Source organism: Photinus pyralis, unplaced genomic scaffold (genome assembly GCF_008802855.1).
Source record: "Photinus pyralis isolate 1611_PpyrPB1 unplaced genomic scaffold, Ppyr1.3 Ppyr1.4_LG9, whole genome shotgun sequence".
Classification (NCBI taxonomy): Eukaryota; Metazoa; Arthropoda; class Insecta; order Coleoptera; family Lampyridae; genus Photinus; species Photinus pyralis.
The window spans coordinates 22108719-22130232 of NW_022170878.1; the positions used below are offsets into that span (position 1 = coordinate 22108719).

Below are 21514 nucleotides of genomic sequence, written 5' to 3' on the forward strand. Positions count from 1 at the left end.
GAGAGAATTTTTTTTCAAATATTGACTTATGAAAAAAATTTATTCTTCATGATATTTTTTGCTTGCTTTGAAAGTACCAATAACGTTTCGTTAATCTAAAATTTATTTATAGAAATCTGGAAAAATAATAAAATTAATTTTTTTTATTGAAAGTTATCATTCTACATTATAATCAAGATAGCGTATTGCTATCAAACCACAAACAATCGAAACGTTATTGGTACTTTCAAAGCAAGCAAAACATATCATGAAGAATAATTTTTTTTCATAAATCAATATTTAAAAAAAAATTCCCTCTTGTATACCCCATCGCTTTACACACTGTATATTTGAAGAGAATTTAATATGCTATCTTTTTAGATTAAAAAATACAGGGTGTTCGATTTACAAAAATGAGGTTGGAGCGATAACTTTTTCTCCTGATCCCGTATACTTATTTTGAAAACGGCAAGCAATTCAACAATAATGAAACTTTTGTAACCAACATTCTGGTTCTCTCTTCGGCCACTCTAAAATTGACATTTTTGTATTTTCCCCCGTGTCTTTTAAGCCAGCAAATGTTTTCAAATTTTGATTTTACCATTTTAAGTTTGACCCAAAAAGTGCACATGACACCCAGACGTAAGCTCTTGTTACGATGACTTCTGAAATCTTAGGTTTTCCCGATACAGAAAACCCAGTTAAGAGATTGGCAAATACATCTTACATTTGATGTTCTCCTAGTGCAAGGGCAAGAATCAAAAAAGGTTCAACGATGGATATCCCTTGAACCTTCTATTCTCCTGATACGGAAAGAGAAACAGTTGGAGTCCGAATACCTGGTGCAGCTTATTATGTACAGTGCATCCCATTGTGGGCAATTACGGACCATCAATTTCCCTCGCAATTTCCTTAGTTAAAAAAATGTGTATTACAAAAATAATTGTTGAATAAACGGTCGTTTTCAAAATAAGTATACGAGGCCAAAAAGTCCTAACTTCATTGTTTTAAATGGAACACCCTATAGTGAGAAAATAACATAAATTTTCTGTTCAAAAATAAAACTATCCACAAAAGATGTTACAAAAACTCAAGAATCTTTTTGACATATTTTTTTGTATTAAGTATTGTGAATCATTTAAGCTTTTTTAAATTTTTAACAAATTTTTTTTAATCTGCATTTTTTTAAATGTTTTGGACATTTTTTGTATTTTTTTAAAAATCATTTAAACCTTTTTTACACCATTTTTAGTCTTTTTGAATATTTTTGAATCTGAATCTTTTTTAAATATTACCCCTGGTGTGTTATATTTTAGAAAAGAGAATTTCATCTTTTTAGATTAAACTATGCAGGGTGAACCCACAAAGAGCATTAGACGCCTATATTAGTGAGATAAAAGTGTCGAAAATGGAACACCCTGTACTCTCCTCTCTTATTAGAATCATTCAACACTCGCCAGAAGAACAAGAAAAAAAATTTGTGGTAAATAAATATCTAAAAAAAAAATAATTAAAAAGTGGAATGCAATAGTCCCATTATCCTCGCACAGAGATTCGTCAAAACCAATCGTAATCTACTTACCAGGAGCACAAAACCTCGAAAAAAGTTTTTATACAATTACCTCTTACATTGTATGCTTTTCTGATACAGAGAGAAAAACCAGCTAAAAGAACTTGAATGGCAAATCCATCGAAGCTGTGATGTTCTCCTAATATACAGATTCGTCAATGCAAAGGAAAACGGATTCACAGAAATATTTCTTGAATACTTCTATTCTCCTAATACCGAACCAAATACCTCTCGTTTCTTCTAGAACCGTTCAACAAGAGAAACCAGTAAAAGGCTTTTGGCCCCGAGGCGCATATTCAGTGCAAACCTCTAACACAATCTGTTCTCCTAATACGTAAAAGAAAATATTTCTAATGGGAATAATCGAAAAAGAGGCTGAATGATAACTATCTCGACCACTAATACACAAAGAACAGGTCAAATTAAAAGACCAGTAATTCCATTAAGCAGCAAACACTTTCTATGCCCTATGTGTTCCTAATGCAGGTTTGATAAATAACAATGAACGACACTTATCTTTTCCACCTTCTGTTCTCGTAATACGTAAAGGAAAACATTTCTCAGGGGAATAATAGAAGAAGAGGTTGAATGATAACTATCTCGACCACTTTCTGTTCTCCTAATACACAAAGAACAGGTCAAATTAAAAGACCAGTAGTTCCATTAAGCAGCAAACACAATAGATTGCCCAGTTAAGATAATGGCAAATACATCTTACATTTGATGTTCTCCTAGTGCAAGGGCAAGAATACAAAATGGTTCAACGATGGATATCCCTTGAACCTTCTACTTTCCTGATACGGAAAGAAAAACAGTTGGGAGTCCGAATACCTGGTGCAACTTATGTACAGTGCATTCCATTGTGCTTACGGGGTACATAAAAATGTTTATTACAAAGGGGAATAATAGAGAAAGAGGTTGAATGATCACTATCTCGACCACGTTCTGTCCTCCCAATACACAAAGAACAGTTCAACTTAAAAGACCAGTAGTTCCATTAAGCAGCAAACACTTTCTATGCCCTATGTTCTCCTAATACAGGTTTTCTAAATGAGATTGAACGATACTTGTCTCTTCCACCTTCAGTTCTCCTCATACGTAAAGGAAAAGATTTATCGGGGGAATAATAGATAAAGAGGTTGAATGATAACTATCTCGACCACTTTCTATTCTCCTCATACACAAAGAACAGTTCAAATTAAAAGACCAGTAGTTCCATTAAGCAGCAAACACGTTCTCGTTACGGCCTTATGTTCTCCTAATACATAAAGGAAAACTTTTCTCAGAGGAATAATAGAAGAAGAGGTTGAATGATAACTATCTCGACCACTTTCTGTCCTCCTAATACACAAAGAACAGATCAAATTAAAAGACTAATAGTTCCATTAAGCAGCAAACACTTTCTATGCCCTATGTTCTTGTAATACAGGTTTGCTAAATGAGACTGCACGACACTTATCTCTTCCACCTTCTGTTCTCTTAATACGCAAAGGAAAATATTTCTCAGGGGAATAATTGAAAGAAGTTGAATGATAACTATCTCGACCAAGTTTTGTCCTCCTAATACACAGAACAGTTCAAATTAAAAGCCCAGTAGTTCCATTAAGCAGCAAACACTTTCTGTCTTATGTTCTCCTACTACAGATTTGCTAAATGAGATTGAACGACACTTATCTCTTGCACCATCTGTTCTCCTAATACGTAAAGGAAAACATTTCTCAGGGGAATACTAGAAAAAGAGGATAAATCACTACCTCGACCACTTTCTGTCCTCCTAATACACAAAGAACAGTTGAAATTAAAAGACCAGTAGTTCTATTAAGCAGCAAACACTTTCTGTCTTATGTTCTCCTAATACAGGGTTGCTAAGTGAGATTGAACGACACTTATCTGTTCCACCTTCTGTTCTCCTACTCATCTCTTCCACCCTCTGTTCTCCTGATACAAAAAGGAAAACAGTTCTCAGGGGAAAAATAGAAAAAGAGGTTGAATGGTAACTATCTCGAGCACTTTCTGTTCTCTTAATACACAAAAAAGAACAGTTCAAATTAAAAGACGAATAGTTTGATTAAATAGCAAACTCTTTCTATGTCATGTTCTCCTAATACAGGTTTGTTAAAAGAGGTTGAGCGATACCAATCTCTTCCAGCTTTTGTTCTTGTAATACTTAAAGGAAAACATTTCCCCAAGCAACAATAGAAAAAGAGGTTGAATGATAACTGTCTCGAGCACTCTCTGTTATCCTAATAATACACAAAAAAGAACAGTTGACATTAAAAGACAAGTTTAAAACACGAAAAAAACAAAAGTTGGAAACTGTTGGTTTCAACAGGATGTTGTCCTCGCGCACAACGCCCTAATCGTGCGAGAACATTTATCTTCTCCGTTACGAAGCATTATTATTGTTTACGGTTTACTATTTGGAAAAAAATCCGTGAAGCGGTTTGATCCACCTATTGATGAAATTTAACTACGCGATTTTGCCGAGCAGAACTGACAGCGCCTTGATCAATTCTTGTTCGACGTACAAGTTTTGTAACCTTGGGTTAAATGCACCGTTACACGTCGCATAAACCGGGTTAGATTTCCCGAAATGCTGCCAGAAAACCTTTTCTGAAGGAAAATTTTCAAAAAAGTTTTAAAAATCGCTAGAAGATTTTATATAATTAGCCCTAAGTCATCCCCGACCCCTGTATCTAAGACCAACGACAAAGTTTGAAAATCAATTTCAAATAAATGAAGCCTGTGTGTATGCATTTTATTGGCGACATTTAAGGGATGATGCTTGTCGACTTAATAATTAGGGTGCAAACAGCCCTAAATTCAACTTGACCGTCCTCACTCCGTGTACCCAAGCCAAACGACAAAGTTTGAAGGTTATTTTCAAAAAATGAGGTTTGTGTGTATAATTTCTTGTTATTGGGGGTAGAAGTTGCAACGCCTTACTTTCCTCTCCTGGGAACGGTGGTCATGTTGCTGCAACATCGAAGAGATGGAAGATTTACCCGAAACACGAGCAGATGAGTTAGAAACTCTTCCGGCCCATGTCAAAAATCAACAAGACAATTTAAACTCAAAATTCCCCCCGACAACAAATTTCAGAAAACCTAGACACGTGCGTGACAGATACGAATAATTGCGTTGAGATTTAAGGCAACGTTCCGTGCATATTTCGTAACCATTGTTAAGTAAAATGACCTCAAATTTTAATAGAACTATAGAAAAACAATTCCCGGAAACTTGCGGCAAAGTGCAAAGAAAATAGAAACGAAAGCGCGCCACTTTCACATTTTTGCGAATCCATCCGAAAAATGGCACCGAAATAAATTTGGCCAAAACGTAAACAAAAAGTAATTGAGCATAAATTAGACTACTTTCTTAATATTGTTTAATTGACGAAGTGAAAGTGAACGCCGCCGCTTTCATATTGTTCACTTTCACTCTGCAACTTTTGTTATAATTTGCACCTCCACCTCGCCCGCATCTTCACTCACCTAAAATGAGATGCAGTTTCGCATCCGTTTGGAAGGCATAGTGAAGTGTAACTAGAAATGGGCTATCGCGGACGGCTTCCAAGACCTGCCTCTCCGTTTTCGTGTGCTCCGTCGTCTTCTTCTTTTGAACGATCGTCGCCTTTTTGAGAACCTTCATGGCGTACAGCCGTCCGTGGTCCGATCCTCCGCGTTTGCGGACCAAGAACACCTTGCCATACGCTGAAACAAGAAGTTCATCTTTAGTAAATTTATAACATTATCAGGCGCCGAGAAAGCGCACCTAAATAAAAACGCAATTTCCCGATAAAAAACACGTGTAGGTACTAAAATCGTGTTATTATCAAACAGCGGGACTAAGGTCGAGGTAAATCTAATCAGATAACAAGGGTCGTTACGAGAATTATATCGCGTGTGTAATTTGCCGATTAGATTCGGGTAATAAATAAACAAAGAGTCTTTCATTAAAAATTTAATTAAGGAATCGAAAATGCATTGTACCAAAAGCAGTTTCCAGATTAAAAAGCCGCCGAGGATTTGATACTACAAAATACTCAATAGATCCCCGGGTAAATGTTCAGCTTAATTCTAAAGCAGTTTAGAAAAAATTATCAAAGTCCTCGTTTGAGATCGAAGGGACTTCAGCGCATTTTTGTGTGGCAGATCAGTATTCTATTAGCCACTTTCGATTCAACCATCAATAACAGATCTTGTCGAAGGCTACTACATTCAGTAACCGCTTCCCACTTTCCTCGTGCACCCGCAATTCGCGTTTGAAGATTTGACTCCACCATCAGGAAGATCGTGTCGGGGCTACCACATTCCCTTTTGACGGTACCCACTTCCGACGTCCCGTTCACCCGCAATTCGCGTTTGAAGATTTGACTCCACCATCAGGAAGATCGTGTCGGGGGCTACCACATTTCCTTTGACGGTACCCCCTTCCGACGTCCCGTTCACCCGCAATTCGCGATTGAAGATTTGACTCCACCATCAGTGAGATCGTGTCGGGGGCTACCACATTCCCTTTGACGGTACCCCTTCCGACGTCCCGTTCACCCGCAATTCGCGTTTGAAGATTTGACTCCACCATCAGGAAGATCGTGTCGGGGGCTACCACATTCCCTTTGACGGTACCCCTTCCGACGTCCCGTTCACCGCAATTCGCGTTTGAAGATTTGACTCCACCATCAGTGAGATCGTGTCGGGGGCTACCACATTCCACTTCCGACGTCCCGTTCACTCCCAATTCACTTCTATTGGCGACACGAGAAAGAGAGACAGCGATTCGAGATTCACGAAACGTTAAACCGCGTGAGTTCGCAACGGAAGGTAAAAGGCGCCTGACTACTTCTCGAAGACGCGCGCGCCGCCTTGCAAAAGGTCGTTAATTTCGCCCCTATGACAAAAAACAAAATTCCGCCACGCAGGAGTTGTGCGCGTTTACAACATCTTTCCGACGACACGAATTTCAAAAGAATCGGACCAAAACTGTAGTAGAAGATAGGAAAAAACTGAAAAACCTTCACGTTAGTATACTACGCTCGAGGATGACGCCCAGATGTCGCCAACCCCACATCATGTAGCCATGTCCCTAAGGTTGACAAATTTCACGGCCCTGTAGATACACGTATGTACACCCGTTGCCTTTCTACAAGAGTTCTTCTACGCGCCCACATTTGCTGCCAGCCAGCCAGCCAGCCAGCCAAAGTGAGATTAAAAGCTACTTTTTACAAAAAAAATTTTTTGCAAAAATGCGCTAAAAATGATCAAAGTCCTCGTGTGAGATCGAAGGAACTTCAGCGCATTTTTGTGTGGCAGATCAGTGTTTTATTAGCCAATATTGACTCCACCATCAATAAGATCTTGCCGAAAGCTACCACGTTCACTTTGTCGGTACCATTTTCTCACTTACCGTGCACTTGCAATTCGCGTTTGAAGTTTCGACTCCACCATCAGTAAGATCTCGTCGGGGGTTACCACATTCCCTTTGTCGATACACAGTTCCGACGTCCCGTTCATTCATAATTCACATTTTGGTAGATTTCGCTAAAATCCCGGCATAAAATCGTATTCAACTTTTGGGTACTTCACATAGCTCGACCTTCTATTAGTGACACGAGAAAGAGAGACCGCGATTCGCGCTGTAAGAAGCTTTTGGGCGCCCAAAGTCGACTACCCCTCGAAGCGCGCCGCGCAAAAGGTGGTTTATTTCGCCCCTAGGAAAAAAAACAAATTTCCGCCACGCAGGAGTTGTGCGCGTTGACAAGATCTTCCCGACGACACCAATTTGAAAACAATCGGAGAAAAACTGTAGAAGAAGATAGATAAAAACTGAAAAATCTCCAGGTTAGTATATAATACGCTCGGGGATGGCGTCCAGATGTCGTCGACTCCAAATCTTGTAGCCCCATCCCTAACGTTCTTAATTACACGGCCCCGATAGTTACATGTACACTCCTTGTCTTTTTACAAGCGTTTTTTACGGGCGCGCATTTACTGCCAGCCAGCCAGCCGACCAGCCAGCCAGCCAGCCAGCCAAAGTGAGATTAAAAGCTACTTTTTACAAAAAAAAATTTTTTGCAAAAATGCGCTAACAAATCGCTGAGAAAGCAATATACAGGGTGTGCAGTATGAGGATTTCGGAAAGTATAAAAGATACGAATTAGATTAACACTCCTTCAACCTAATTCGTAACCCTCATAAATCATTTTTTAACCGAAATAGCTTTTGTTTTGACATCACCAATGGATATATTTCTCGCAGACGTCTCAATCGCCCTTTGTGAATACTCTCTTCCGACAATCCGTTCTTGAGGTATAAAGGAATATACCCGATCACGATAAGAGGTCGAGGAGGAGGGCTATGGTTGGTAGAAATTAATTCCTTTCGTTGAGACCTTTCATTAGAGTACCATGAAGGATAAAACTAGTTCCACTCCCCCCACTGCCCCTCCTCCCCGTACTTTGATAAGAGGAGAGAAAGAAGGGCAGTCGTTGGTAGAAAACGGTTCCTTTTGTTGAGACCTTTAATTAGAGTACAATGAGAGATAACATTAATTTTAACCCCCTCCCCCTCGCCCGCCCCTCAGGCCCCGTCGCTTACTGATCTGGAAAAAGAGTCGCACGGGAAAGTTGTAGTTTGTACAAACCAATTTATTTCGATGAAACCTTTCATTAGAATACCATGAAGTGTAGAAAATGTGTTTATCCCCCCCCCCATTTTCTAAAGTTTAACTTTAACTTGGCACCACGTCGGCAGAACACGTCCGCTCGCTGTCCCAGAACACATTCGGAACAATTCCGACGTGGCACATACAAGGAACCACGTATTAGATGAAGTTGATGATGGTTTCTCAAGGACGAAACATCGCAGTGAAAATGTGTGGGTGCCATCTTGTAGAGCCTAAAAAGCGCCTATGAAAAAGTGTGTTTTTGGTATCTTTTCGAACAGGCGATAAAAACGAATGTGAGTAATTTCCGGGATTTTCGAATATCTTCGAAACTGATCGGATTTTCCAAATTTTTAAAACATCAACTTTTTTCTAATTTAACCGACTGACTGTGTGTCTCTCATGGTTTCCGATTTACCCATGCTGTTCATGTTTATCTTGGGCACTGTCTACAAGGTGAGTATTTTTTAGCGCATTTTTTAAGAATTAAAAATAATGTGCTATTGTTTGCGTTTTGTCCGTCCGTCCGGACCCACTTTTACCGTTTTGAACTACTTCTAGGGGAATGGTCTTGAAGGTGTGCCAGTCGGCCATCAAATTTCGCCGTCTAAAAGCCCCCCCCCCCCCCACGAATTATTCCCCGAGATGCTGTTTTTGAAAGTAAAACGTGCATAACTTTTACATGCGACAACAAATTGGTCTCAGAATTTGCATACGCATGCCTTTAATGGTGCCAAGTTAAACTTTACAAAATGTGTGGGGGGGGGGGGGTAAACACATGTTCTACCCTTCATGGTATTCTAATGAAAGGTCTCATCGAAATAAATTGGTTTGTACAAACTATAACTTTCCCGTGCGACTCTTTTTCGAGATCAGTGAGCGACGGGGCATGAGGGGAGGGGAGTTAAAAATTAATTTTTTTCACTACTAGGGTCCGAGGACATGATTATTAACCTTTTTTCCACTTGTAAAGTAGGCTTTCTCGGCATTTGTTCAAAGTGGTTAATAATGTGGACATTATTAACTAGTAGCCAATAATGAGAACTGTCACGCTGTCACTTTTAGAAAACACAACCCGAAATTCCGCTCAAAAAACGTTTTGACAAGTTCTCTAAAATGAATAATTGCCACCATCCGCATTTCCAGAGAAATTACATACCTAAAATAATCACATTTTGAAAAAATTCGAACGAAATTACTCTTTGAAAATATCTCAATGACAGAACAAAATACGGCCTGTTTGACTTGTACTTCCACGTACTTGATTGACATGTTAAATTAAGAAACAAAAAATTCTGTCCAACCGGTCACTTTCTTATCAATATAATATGTTAATTTAGAAGATTTCAAGTGCTAGTAGTGAAAAAAATAGTATATATACCACGGTAGAGAAGTCTATTATTGCCTTCGCACCTTACACCCCTCGGCGCAAGCGCCTCGAGATGTAATCTTTGTGCTCAGGCAATCATACTGTACTTCTCTACCTTGATATATAATGTACTATTATCTCTCATTGTATTCTAATTAAAGGTCTCAACGAAAGGAACCGTTTTCTACCAACTACTGTCTTCTTATCAAAGTACGGGGTGGAGAGGGGAGGGGGGTGAAACTAGTTTTATCCTTCATGATACTCTAATGAAAGTCCTCAACGAAAGGAATTAATTTATACCAACCATAGCCCTCCTCATCGACCTCTTATCGTGATCGGGTATACCTCAAGAACGGATTGTCGGAAGAGGGTACTCACAAAGGGCGATTGAGACGTCTGCAAGAAATATATCCATTGGTCATGCGCTTTATCTGCACAAGAGTTGTGCACAATTTATACTTGTTCTCCTCTGGGACCGGTGGGGCGGGATCACTGGTCTCCGTGACGATGTCCGTTGGTTCCGGTTGGGTGTAGGCAGAGTCCTTGCCGTTCTTTTTGGGCGAGCTCTGCTTGGTAAGTAGGACATGCGCGGCAGTTGGCAGGGTGTTCTCCGGAGCAGTTGGTTTGGTTGGTAACAGGGCACATACATCTCGGGGCCTATTCCCAGTTGAGAGTGGCCGAATCGTTGGCTACGTGTGCTACTGAACCAGCTGTCGTAGTTCGTAAATTTTTGTGGCCCTGGGTGGCCGGTGGATCCGGGTCACGTAAGTGGGAATGAATCCGAGATCTTGCAGCTATACTCTTCCATCGGTGTGGCAGCTGCGGTGGCAACGGTGATGACTGCCCGTTCGAAGGGCATCCTGCTCCGATATGAGCACCTTTTCCGCCGAGGTTACCTCTCACCTTGGCTTTGATGGCTGCGCTGCGATTGACTCCGTACACACGGTTCCGGCGATGCTAAGCTAATATCGATACGGAGAGGATCGAACGTTGGCGAAGGTGGCCAATGTGGTTCTTGAAGTTGTGCACGGAACGGCTGCTCGGAGCTATTATATCTGAATAGGAGAACGTGCCGCTCCCTATTCAGATGTTTTCGCTTTGGCTTTCCTTGGTCGGCCCCGTCTTCTTATTGGTAGGACTGGCTAAGGGTCTGAGGTCCCTTGGTACGGTGTTAGGCCTGACGAACGGTGGATGCCGAGGGATTTTCCAGTCTTCTATGTTGCAAGTGCGGTAGGGGAGACGGCGTGGAGGATTGTATACGGTTCGTGCTTGTGACACCCTTTTTGGCATTACTGACTCAACGATATTATACTTAACTATTTTATTTACATCTATTTAACATTATTTGTAGGTTATCTTTCTGTTAGTATAGTTTATCTTCTTTCTTTTTATATTGCACTTAAAATTAAGTTTAATTTATCTGTACTTGCTGGTGGAGTGGAAGAACAGCTTTGGCTGAACTCCTACCATTTGTGTTTTTCACAATAAACATTATTATTACTATTATTATTATTATTATTACTTATGGCGTGTGTGCTTACCCGAACTTTTGTCACCAGATGCTTCCTAGTTTCTCGTATCTACGTACTCCTTGGCCTTGGTTTGTGCTTCTTCTTGATTTCACCGGGCTTCTCCGCGGAGTATCAGTCAGACGGAGTACGGAATGAATCATCCATTACTAGGATGGCTAATTGTGGCTTCAAGTCGCGGTTCTTGGCTTGTGGGTGGTAGGCCGGCGTTAGTGATTGGGTGATTCCTAAGCAATGCGTGACATGTAGCATTTTTGATTACGAATACAATGATGGCACAATATAGTTCATTATTATGTCACGTAAAGCAACTATCAATGAATCATTTTCACATTTTGTCAATGCCTACTGCCCCAAAATGCATTCTCTGATCTTCGTGAACGCTCGGGTCTAGATCGATTAACCGATTCGCTACTTACAGCGTCAGGTGTCGTCCCAATGCGCCGTTCGCTTCATTTACGAGTGGTAGACCCCTTTTGATCCTTAGGGGCTTTGTGCAGTAGGAATATCGCCTCGTGGGGCGTAATGTGGGATAGGGGCCCTAAGTTCCCTTCCCGTGGCCCATAGTAGGGCCGCATACAATAGGAGACGTGGTGAGCGGGGTTCTTGCAGAGACATCCGTTGTGTCCGCCTGTCATGCGTGTACAAACACCTTTTTGACACGTCGATGACGATTCCGACCTCTTCAATAACATCTACCCCCAGGAGTGTCTTTGTAGATGGTGGATATAAACGTAATGACGTCTTGATCCGTTTTCACCGCCGTATATACAACGGACAAAGATTCCACTTTCCCTGCGTATTAGGTGCGGATCATTACTTAATCCCCGGATAAGTTCATTGAACTGGTCGGCGGTCATGGTGATTGCTGTCTTCTTCTTGCGTTTGGCCTCTTGTAGAAGTAATTATTGACTGTTTTTACCACTTTGACACGTGCACACACTATAGTCTGTTGATGGTAAGCGCGAGAAGGTCGTCTGTTCAGGCCCCACGTTGGGCGCCACTTTAAGTACGAATGTAATTATTTTATTTCAAAATAAGTACGCATGATTACAAATATTTTATTTTATGTACGACTCCTTGATAATGCGGTGATTACAGTCGCAATTAGTGGCCATAATTTATAATATTATGGTCTAGTCCATAATGAAAAGTAAAACGGCCGCCTGTCAAGTCGTACTTATACTGTATTCATTTTAAGAAGGTAGCGGTAAAAAACATAGGGAAGTTTTGACCTTCAGTGTGATTGGTTAAATCACAAGTCAGTATTACGCTGAAACATAAAATGAGTGGCGAATTTTGCAAGCTGGTAGTTTCTGTTGGCATCTAAACTATTGAAGTGTCATTAACTGTTAATGTCAAAGATTGATTTGTGTTTGCAGTGCTAGATATTTCTACTTTACAATAATTTGGTGCCGTTTTATATTTTTCCTGTGTGTGCTTATCTTCAAACCCAGCGCCATCTACTACCTTCTTATAATAAATGAAGTATAGGTGTCAATCCAAGGTAAATTCAAGTATTTTAGAAATACTTGACAAATGCTTGACATCTGTTGTCAATGATATATAGGTTTTATCGTTTTTGAATTCCATCAAATTTTCATTTTTAAGGGTTGTTGCAGTCGTACATAAAGCTTTGTATATATCGCGTCCATAAATAAGCTTTATGGGGACTCGCCTTATTTATTTGTGCCTCGCTCGCAAGCTAGCTCGGCTAAATAAACGGCTCGTCCATAAAGACCCAGTTTATGTACTTGATATATAAATAGCTATTATAGCATATGTTAAAATGACATTTTAATAGGTTTGAATGACCGTAAGGATAGATAAAGTGATCACTTTAACCGTAAGGGCAGATAAAGTAAAACAGATGACTGTGCATTCTAATGACATCTGTCATTCTCATTTCAAATGCACGATATAAAATGACGTTCAGAACATAAGACAATTCTGTTTCTGTAGAAACGATCGCGACGGCAGAACCTAAGCTTGTTATCTTTGACGTCTCTAAATTACATTCAGAATTGTCAAAAGCTTTACAATGATTTATATAGCTTCTGATATAAAATACAGTTTTGTATTATACACGACGATAAAGGGAAACTAACCATCTCGTGAACATCTTTCACTCAATTGTTAAAACATTCGTTTATCGCCTTGTATAATAAATAAACTAAACAAATATAGTAAACGAGCATAGCATGTGCAAAACCAAATTCAGGGTTCGCAACTGATTTTAGCAAAAAAATAGAGACTTGGTCTCTAATTACATATTTAAAAATAGAGACCATTTAGAGACCTTCGAGAACCAATTTCCATACAAAATTAAGCAAAAAATATTTCTTTTGTAATAGATGAGATACATAAACGGCAATATATCTAAACAAGTATAAATTGTGCACAACTTGTGCGGCTAAAACGCATTTTTTCAACCCAAATAGCTTTTTTTTGACATCACCAAGGGATATATTTCTTGCAGACGTCCCAATCGCCCTTTGTGAGTACCCGCTTCCGATAATCCGTTCTCGAGGTATAAGGGAATATACCCGATCGCGATAAGAGGTCGAGGAGGAGGGCTATGGTTGGTAGAAATTAATTCCTTTCGTTGAGACCTTTCATTAGAGTACCATGAAGGACAAAACTAATTCCACCCCCCCCTGCCCCTCCTCCCCGTACTTTGATAAGAGGACAGAAGAAGGGCAGTATAGTTGGTAGAACACGGTTCCTTTCGTTGAGACCAATTGGTTGTCGTATGTAAAAGTTATGCACATTTCACTTTCAAAAACAGTATCTCAGGAAATAATTCGTGGGGGGGCCCCCCTTTTAGACAGAGAATTTGGTGGCCGTCTGGCACACCTTCAAGGTATAGGCTACCTACTGCAAAGAATTCCAGGACTCTAGGACCATTCTCCTAGAAGTAGTTCGAAACGGCAGAAGTGGGTCCGGACGGACAAAACGCATTTTTTTTTAATTCTAAAAAAATGCGCTAAAAATGTACAGTAAAATTTCTGCGGTTTATCAATTATGAATTATACTTTTTTAACATGCAAAATTTAGAGACTTTAGAGACCAGATATGAAAAATAGAGACATTTAGAGACCAGCATTGAAAAAAGAGACCAATGTCTAAAAAAGAGACCATTTGCGAACCCTGCAAATTTTAAACCTGATGTTAGTTTTGCTTTTATTTAAAGTGTATATGTATGAAATTTCATTTAATTGCTTCCATAAATAAGAAAAATGGCGCTGCATTTGCTTTTGTTCCATGTTTACAGGCGGTCTCCGGTCTTCGTCAACGCTCGGGTCTCGCTCGATTAACGAGGCGGGGCTAGACGGAGCAAGTGGGGGAAACCATGAACCGAACTGTTTAATGCACTTTCCTCAAAATTCAATGTACCTCAACGTACTAAAAATTTTCCCTTGTATAAGTCATCTTTCCAGTAGTATTGTAACACCGGCTTCAGCGCATGCGCCAAGTTCAAGGCCATTCGATGCAGTTCTGTTTGTCGACGGGAACGGGTCAGTTATACAGAAACTCAGACCTATTCCATAGGAACAGCTCTGTTCAGTAGACAAACATAACTGAATCGAATGACCTTGAACTTGACGCATGCGCAGATCTCAAAGTCAAAGTGCGCCGAAACCTACAGAGAGTCTTACTATAGTATAAGAGCATTCTAAAGGATGCTCTTTGAGAACCTTTAAGTAATTGGCTTTTACAGTGTTTAGAGCTTTTGATAGACCTTAACAGCCTTTAAAATTCAATACATTTTAAGAGTTTTTTTTAAAGAGAATGTGTCGTTAAAATCATTAATGGTTCTTTAAAAACCTTTAGGACTCGCGAACGGTCTCCACGAGTCTTCTAGAACCATTAAGTCCTTAAGAGTCCCCTTTTTCTAAAAGCTATCTTGAAGAGCATTTGTGAAATTTAGACTCGATAAACACTGCTTTCCTCTCTATAAGAGCCTTTAGGGATCTTTTGGAAATCTTTGATTTTTTTTCGAGTTTGAAAGCCTTTAAAAATGTTTGTAGCGAACATTATAGACATCGAGGCGCCATGACAGATTAGTCATCGGTGATAGAGAACGACGGCGAATGTGACGCAATCTTTCCGGGAAATATGACGTGTTTTGTTCCAGCTAGGACATTGAAAAACCTTGGAAAGCACTCGAGTTTGCTATACAAGCAAATCAAATTGCGTTTCAGGGCAGTTCCAATTTCAACGCCGAAGTAATGGTCCGCGCTGTTATAAATTGTGTATATGGCAGTGACAACAAATATTTTTCCGCTATAAATTAATCAATTTCGGGAGTGACAGCGATCTCAAAGACCCTCCAAGAGTCTTCTAGAAGCTTTGCATTCTCATATTGAAGAACCTTTGCCTAGCCTTTAAGGACCTGAGTGGTCATCTGCGTCGACAACAAACTGCATAATATTCCAAAGGGTACGAGTACTACATTCGGGACCTTGAATCTAGATACTTCGATGGCGCTTAATTACAAGGATCATTTGAACCACAGGCCATATCTCGGGAACCGTTCGTCGTATGACTTAGGGGTAAACAAAATTATTGGGTAAATCGGTCATGAAAATATTTTCAAATTCTAAAAATGACCAACAGGGGGCGTAACTGCTATCTTAAATTTTAAAATTGCATTTTCTTTAAATTTCGCGTAATAAACTAAAAAATGTTTTTCCCATTTTTAAAGAGAACCACAGTTTATCTATCATTTTCGTAAAAACAAAAAGTCAGATATTTCAAAAACAAAGATGGTGTGGGGCGTTCAATTGTTTTTGCAATAATCTGCTTTAACTTCTTAACCGTTTGACCGATTTTAACAAATTTGGTATGGTTGAAAAGAGCAATCCTTGGATAATGTGAATCAAAATATAGTTAATTTAGTTGAATTCTTCTCCGCTAGGGGGCTAGTTTTGACACTATGATCTAAAATCCAAAAAAAATCAAAAAAATCAAATGGAATGATACGACTTTTTCTTTATGAAAAAGTAGCCAAATAACACCCAGGGCGGCCAGTGAAAACCGTTTTTCAAAATCTCGTTCCTAATCTCAAATATTTTCTGTATTTGTCGATGCCGCGAAAGATTGTTTAGAAATGGACCTTAGACTTTTAGGTAGGCATTGGAAAATTAAACAAGTGAAACACGATGCATTATAAAAATATAAAATAATAACAGCCGTAATTTGTAAATTATTCTGCTGTGTTTATATTCAGAAAGTGCAGTTTTTTGAATTTGTAATCTATTCTAAAATGCCGATTTCTAACCAAGAACCATTTAATATGCTGGCGGCGATGGTTTGTGGTCGATTCGGATAACGCAAATCGAAGATGCGGGCGGCGATGGTCGAATTTTAAAAATATACTCAAAATATATCGCCAGCATATTAAATGCTTCGTGGTTAGAAATCGGCATTTTAGAAAAGATTACAAATTCAAAAAACTGCACTTTCTGAATGTAAACACAGCAGAATAATTTACAAATTACGGCTGTTATTATTTTATCATGCATCGTGTTTCATTTGTTTAATTTTCCAAGGCCTACCTAAAAGTGTAGGGTCCTTTTTCAAACAATCTTTCGCGCCATCGACAAATACCGGAAATACGTCAAATAAGATACAATTTAAGCATTTTTATTTATTAATGAATTAATCTCATTTTCCCAATGTTTGAGGTTAGGAACGAGATTTTGAAAAACGGTTTTCACTGGCCTCTTTGGGTGTTATTTGGCTACTTTTTCATAAATCCATTTGCTTTTTTAGGATTTTGGATCCTAGTGTCAAAACTAGCCCCCTGGCGGAGAAGGATTCAACTAAATTAACTATATTTTGGTTGATTCTCATTGCCAAAGGAATGCTCTTTTCAACCATACCAAATTTGTTAAAATCGGTCAAACGGTTAAGAAGTTAAAGCAGGTTATTGCAAAAACAATTGAACGCTCCACGCCATCTTTGTTTTTGAAATAAATGAGTTTTTGTTTTTACGAAAATGACAGATAAACTTTTCTTTAAAAATGTACAAAAAAGTTTTTAGTTTATTACGCGAAATTTAAAGACTGCAATTTTAAAATTTAAGATTGCACTTACGCCCTCTGTTGGTCATTTTTAGAACTTGAAAATATTTTCCAGATTCTTCATAACCAATTTACCCAATAATTTTTTTTACCCCTAATTCATATGACGAACGGTTCTTGAGATATAACCGAGGAACAATCTTATTGGATCACCCGGTACAAAATATTTGTTGGTGGGGAGGCTAATTGAATGGACATGGGTGCACTTGTCAAAAGCAGGACTTGGCGTGCTCCTGTTGAGGAGGATGCATTCATCGCCCCTCATCCATTAGAGGAGGACCTCGGCAACGAATTGATGGGTGAGATGGAAGATCACTTAGAAAATGATGGGGTAGAGCACGACGAGGGTCCTGCAACATCAAAGAGGTTCGTTTTCAAGGTTTTAGAACGATTTCCTCAGGTCACGTTGAGATCCGCCCCTCCCCCACCCCCTCTTTCAGGTCTCCAAAATTTGAAATAGCAAGATAAAAATGTTATGAAAGAAATAGATACCGATGGGTAGATGTAGAGGTTGTAAGGAGGAGAGAAGTCGGCAAACGGATGGAAGAAGAACTTACAAAAAGGAGCAAAGAAGAGAGAGAATTCACGAGGAAACGAAGTTAAAAGGAGCTGATAATGAAGGGGGTGCCGAAATATCTCAGGGAGTTCAGATGCGGCAATGAGGAGAGAGGAAGGGAGAAGTAGAGAAAAGAAAGGACGCAGACTATTTTGACACTTGGGGCAGGTTTTATTGTTTCAAGTTTCCCTGGAAATTGACTGTCAGCCAAACTGAAAGATGGAAAACCGGTCCTTAAACATGAAAATTTCACTTTGAGGTTTGAATCTTGTAGTTTTAGAATTATGGTTTATTGAGATGAAAGAAAACTGGGATCTTCCTTGGAGTTTGAGTCCTCTAGTCCTAAATTTCTGACTGTTCACAAGGGTTATAATCGTCAAATTGGCAGATAATGAAAACAATGGGATGACAGTTGAAAATATTCGCTAAAACTCATCCCAAGTTAACGTAAAACGGCCATGTGTCAAACGAGATTGCTATAAAAATGGAAAACAAAGGACCTGCGTGATCTGCCAAATTCGTCGTACCTACTTATAACCTTCACTTAAACGCGACAAAATTGCGCATTTTTCAAACGAAGCTATTCACCTCTCATGGTGCGAAAGTGCAAAATAATACATTGCAGCGTATCGAATTTTTCGCGAGTTCGTAGACACCCGATAGGGTCACACAGGAGTTAAATTCGGGAATGGGAGACAGGTGATTAACCAGGAGGGTAACGTGCGACCTTATACGGTCGTTAACTTGAGTGGAAGAAAATTTGAATTTTCATACGATCAGCTGCTCTTTGTTTTTTAATTCTAATCACAATCCTTCACGCCTACCATCTTGAGGGAAACATCTGTTAGGTGCAATGACACTCGCCTAATTAGGACACCGAATTTATATCCTACTCGCGCCAATTTAATAAATTAAGCCGGTCAGGACGAAAATATTGCCAAAAACGCAAAGTGGGGCGCGACCCCGATTTTTATTGTTTTCGTACAAAGGCACTCGGTTTGATGAGACCAAGGGCTGCATCGATTTCCATAACGACGCTCGTGTACAACAAAAAGCAAGGTTACCTTTTTTCAATGTCGCGGCGAGAAAAAGGCGGCCTTGAGCGGAAAACCGTGTTTATTTACCTCGCGTTTTCCCAAACTCGCTCGATTAAATGGCCTAATTTTAGAGGCAAGGTATCGAGTGAGTCGCTATTTCTGTTCGACTTTGTTCCAAAATTAACGTTGAGAGCATCAAAGGTTGAATGCAACACGGTAGGTGAAGTGCTGGTGGGCGGACGAGGAGGAAAATTGGCGGTATCGCAAAAAATGGAATAGCCTTGGTACAAGCACCTCGAATGGCACTGAGTATTTACAGCGTTTCAGTGGAAATCCGTGCGATAAGGATAACAGATAAGATATCGTAAATTTGAGCTTCTTACAGTATCAGATGGTCATCTTCCTCTTTCTCTCCACATAGTCTGCGTTTCCTTTCTTCTCTCCTCAGTTTCCGCGTTCGAAGTTCGCTTAGGTATTCAGTACCCCCTCCATTACCAGCTCTTTGTATCTTCTGTTTACTCGTGACTGCTCAATTCCTTCTCTGTTGCTGCGGGTTGTTCCTTGATCCTCCATCCTTTTCCATATTTCTCTCCTTTCGACCTCTGTCCATCCGTATCCATTCCTTTCACACTATTTCTTCTTCGTTTCCTTTTGTGTTCATCCTTGACAATTCTCTTTCCCTCGAATCTTACTGAACTGCGTTCCTTATCTTCTCCGTTTCCTCCTGTTTCGTTACATCTGGTATCCTAAGTACCCGCCCCCCCCCCCCCCTCCCAATATCTGTCAATTTTTCCCATCATTTCCTTCATCTGTGTTGCCATTATTACTGTGTCGTCCGCGTATGCCAGGGACCATATCTTCTTCTTCCCACTACGACTCCTCCACGTTGACCCTGTCTTGATATTTTCTTCATATCACTTACGTAAAAAGACTCCCCTCCTATCTTTACCCTGCTTCTGGTCCCTCCATAGAACTCTTCGATTCTGTCATTTAAATTGATATCTATTTTCCCATTTCCCTCTGTTTATCCGCTTCCCCAAGCCCTCTTCTGTTTTTATTTCCCTGATTTCTTCTTCATATTTGTTTCACATTTTTTCCTTACATTTTGTTTTGTACTTTTTTTTCTGTTTTCTCATCTCTCCTTTTCTTTCTTTCTCCGTCATTGTTCCGCATCTGTTTCTCTCTGCTGTACACTTCTTTTATCTCTCCCTTTCCCTTCATTCACCTGTTCCCACGTTATTGCATTTTTAATACTCTCCATAATATGTTTCCACTGCTTCGCCTTTAGATCTTTCCCTTTTAGACTCATTTCTATCCTTTTCTGCTACATAACAATCGTTTATTTCTTCCACTATTTATATTTTTCGTATTATAATCAATTACCAACCTTCCATTTCTACCCATTTTCCTTTATTCCCTGTTCTAGATTAAGCCCCTCCCCCTTCCTTTCATCTACCATATTTTCTGTTTTATTTTTTAGCGCATTTTTTAAGAATTAAAAAAAATGTGCTATTGTTTGCGTTTTGTCCGTCCGTCCGTCCGGACCCACTTCTGCCGTTTCGAACTACTTCTAGGGGAATGGTCCTACAGTCCTGGATTTTTTTGCAGTAGGTGGCCTATACCTTGAAGGTGTGCCAGACGGCAATCAAATTTCGCTGTCTAAAAGCCCCCCCCCCCCCACACTAATTATTTCCTGAGATGCTGTTTTTGAAAGTAAAACGTGTATAACTTTTACATAATACGACAACCAATTGGTCTTAGATTTTGTATATGCATGTCTTTATTGGTGCCAAATTAAACTTTAGAAAATTTGGGGGGGGGGGGGGTAAGCACATGTTCTACCCTTTATGGTATTCTAATTAAAGGTCTTCACGAAAAGAACCGTTTTCTACCAACTACAGCCGTTCATTCTGCCATCTTATCAGAGGACGGGCTGGAGGGAGGAGTGGAACTAGTTTTATCCTTCATGGTACTCTAATGAAAGGTCTCAACGAAAGGAATTAATTTCTACCAACCATAGCCCTCCTCCTCGACCTCTTATCGTGATCGGATATTTTCCCTTATACCTCAAGAAAGGATCGTCGGAAGAGGGTACTCACAAAGGGCGATTGAGACGTCTGGAAGAAATATATCCATTGGTGATGTCAAAATAAAAGCTATTTCGATTTTAAAAAAATGCGCTTTATCTGCCCAAGAGTTGTGCACAATTTATACTTGTTTCATATTGTGTAACCAATTACCGCCCTTCCTCTTCGTTCCACATATGAGTATTGTCCATCGCTATCCCCCTCCATATTTTCGTTTAAAACTTCAGTCACAATTCTCCCTCTTCGTTGCATTCTTTATCTCTTGAACCTTATGTTCCTCTTGTCATTTCTACCCATTTCCTTTATTCCCTGTTCTAGCACTTAGCCCCCCCTTTTTACTTCCATCTACCACATTTTCTATTTTATTTTTAGCACATTTCTTAAGAATAAAAAAAAATATGCTATTGTTTGCGTTTTGTCCGTCCATCCGGACCCACTTCTACCGTGTTCAACTAATTCTACGTCCTAGAGTCCTGGAACTTTTGCAGTAGGTAGCCTATATCTTGAAGGTGTGCCAGACGGCCAATAAATTTAGCTGTCTAAAAGCCCCCCCCCCCCCACGAATTATTTCCCGTGCATAACTTTTACATACGACAACCATTGGTCCCAGATTTTGCATACGCATGCCTTAGTGG

The 21514-nt window shown here is 39.7% G+C and overlaps 1 protein-coding gene across 2 annotated transcripts in view; it reads right to left on the reverse strand.

Annotated features, from left to right (window-relative positions):
- The window catches only part of LOC116180225 (ribosomal protein S6 kinase alpha-5-like), a 69322-nt gene that overhangs the window by 20169 nt on the left and 27639 nt on the right, over nt 1–21514 (reverse strand). For both annotated transcript variants that reach the window (XM_031500114.1, XM_031500113.1), the window contains exon 3: nt 5044–5262. In XM_031500114.1, the coding sequence (XP_031355974.1) occupies nt 5044–5262 (219 nt within the window). The remainder of the gene's footprint in view (nt 1–5043; nt 5263–21514) is intronic.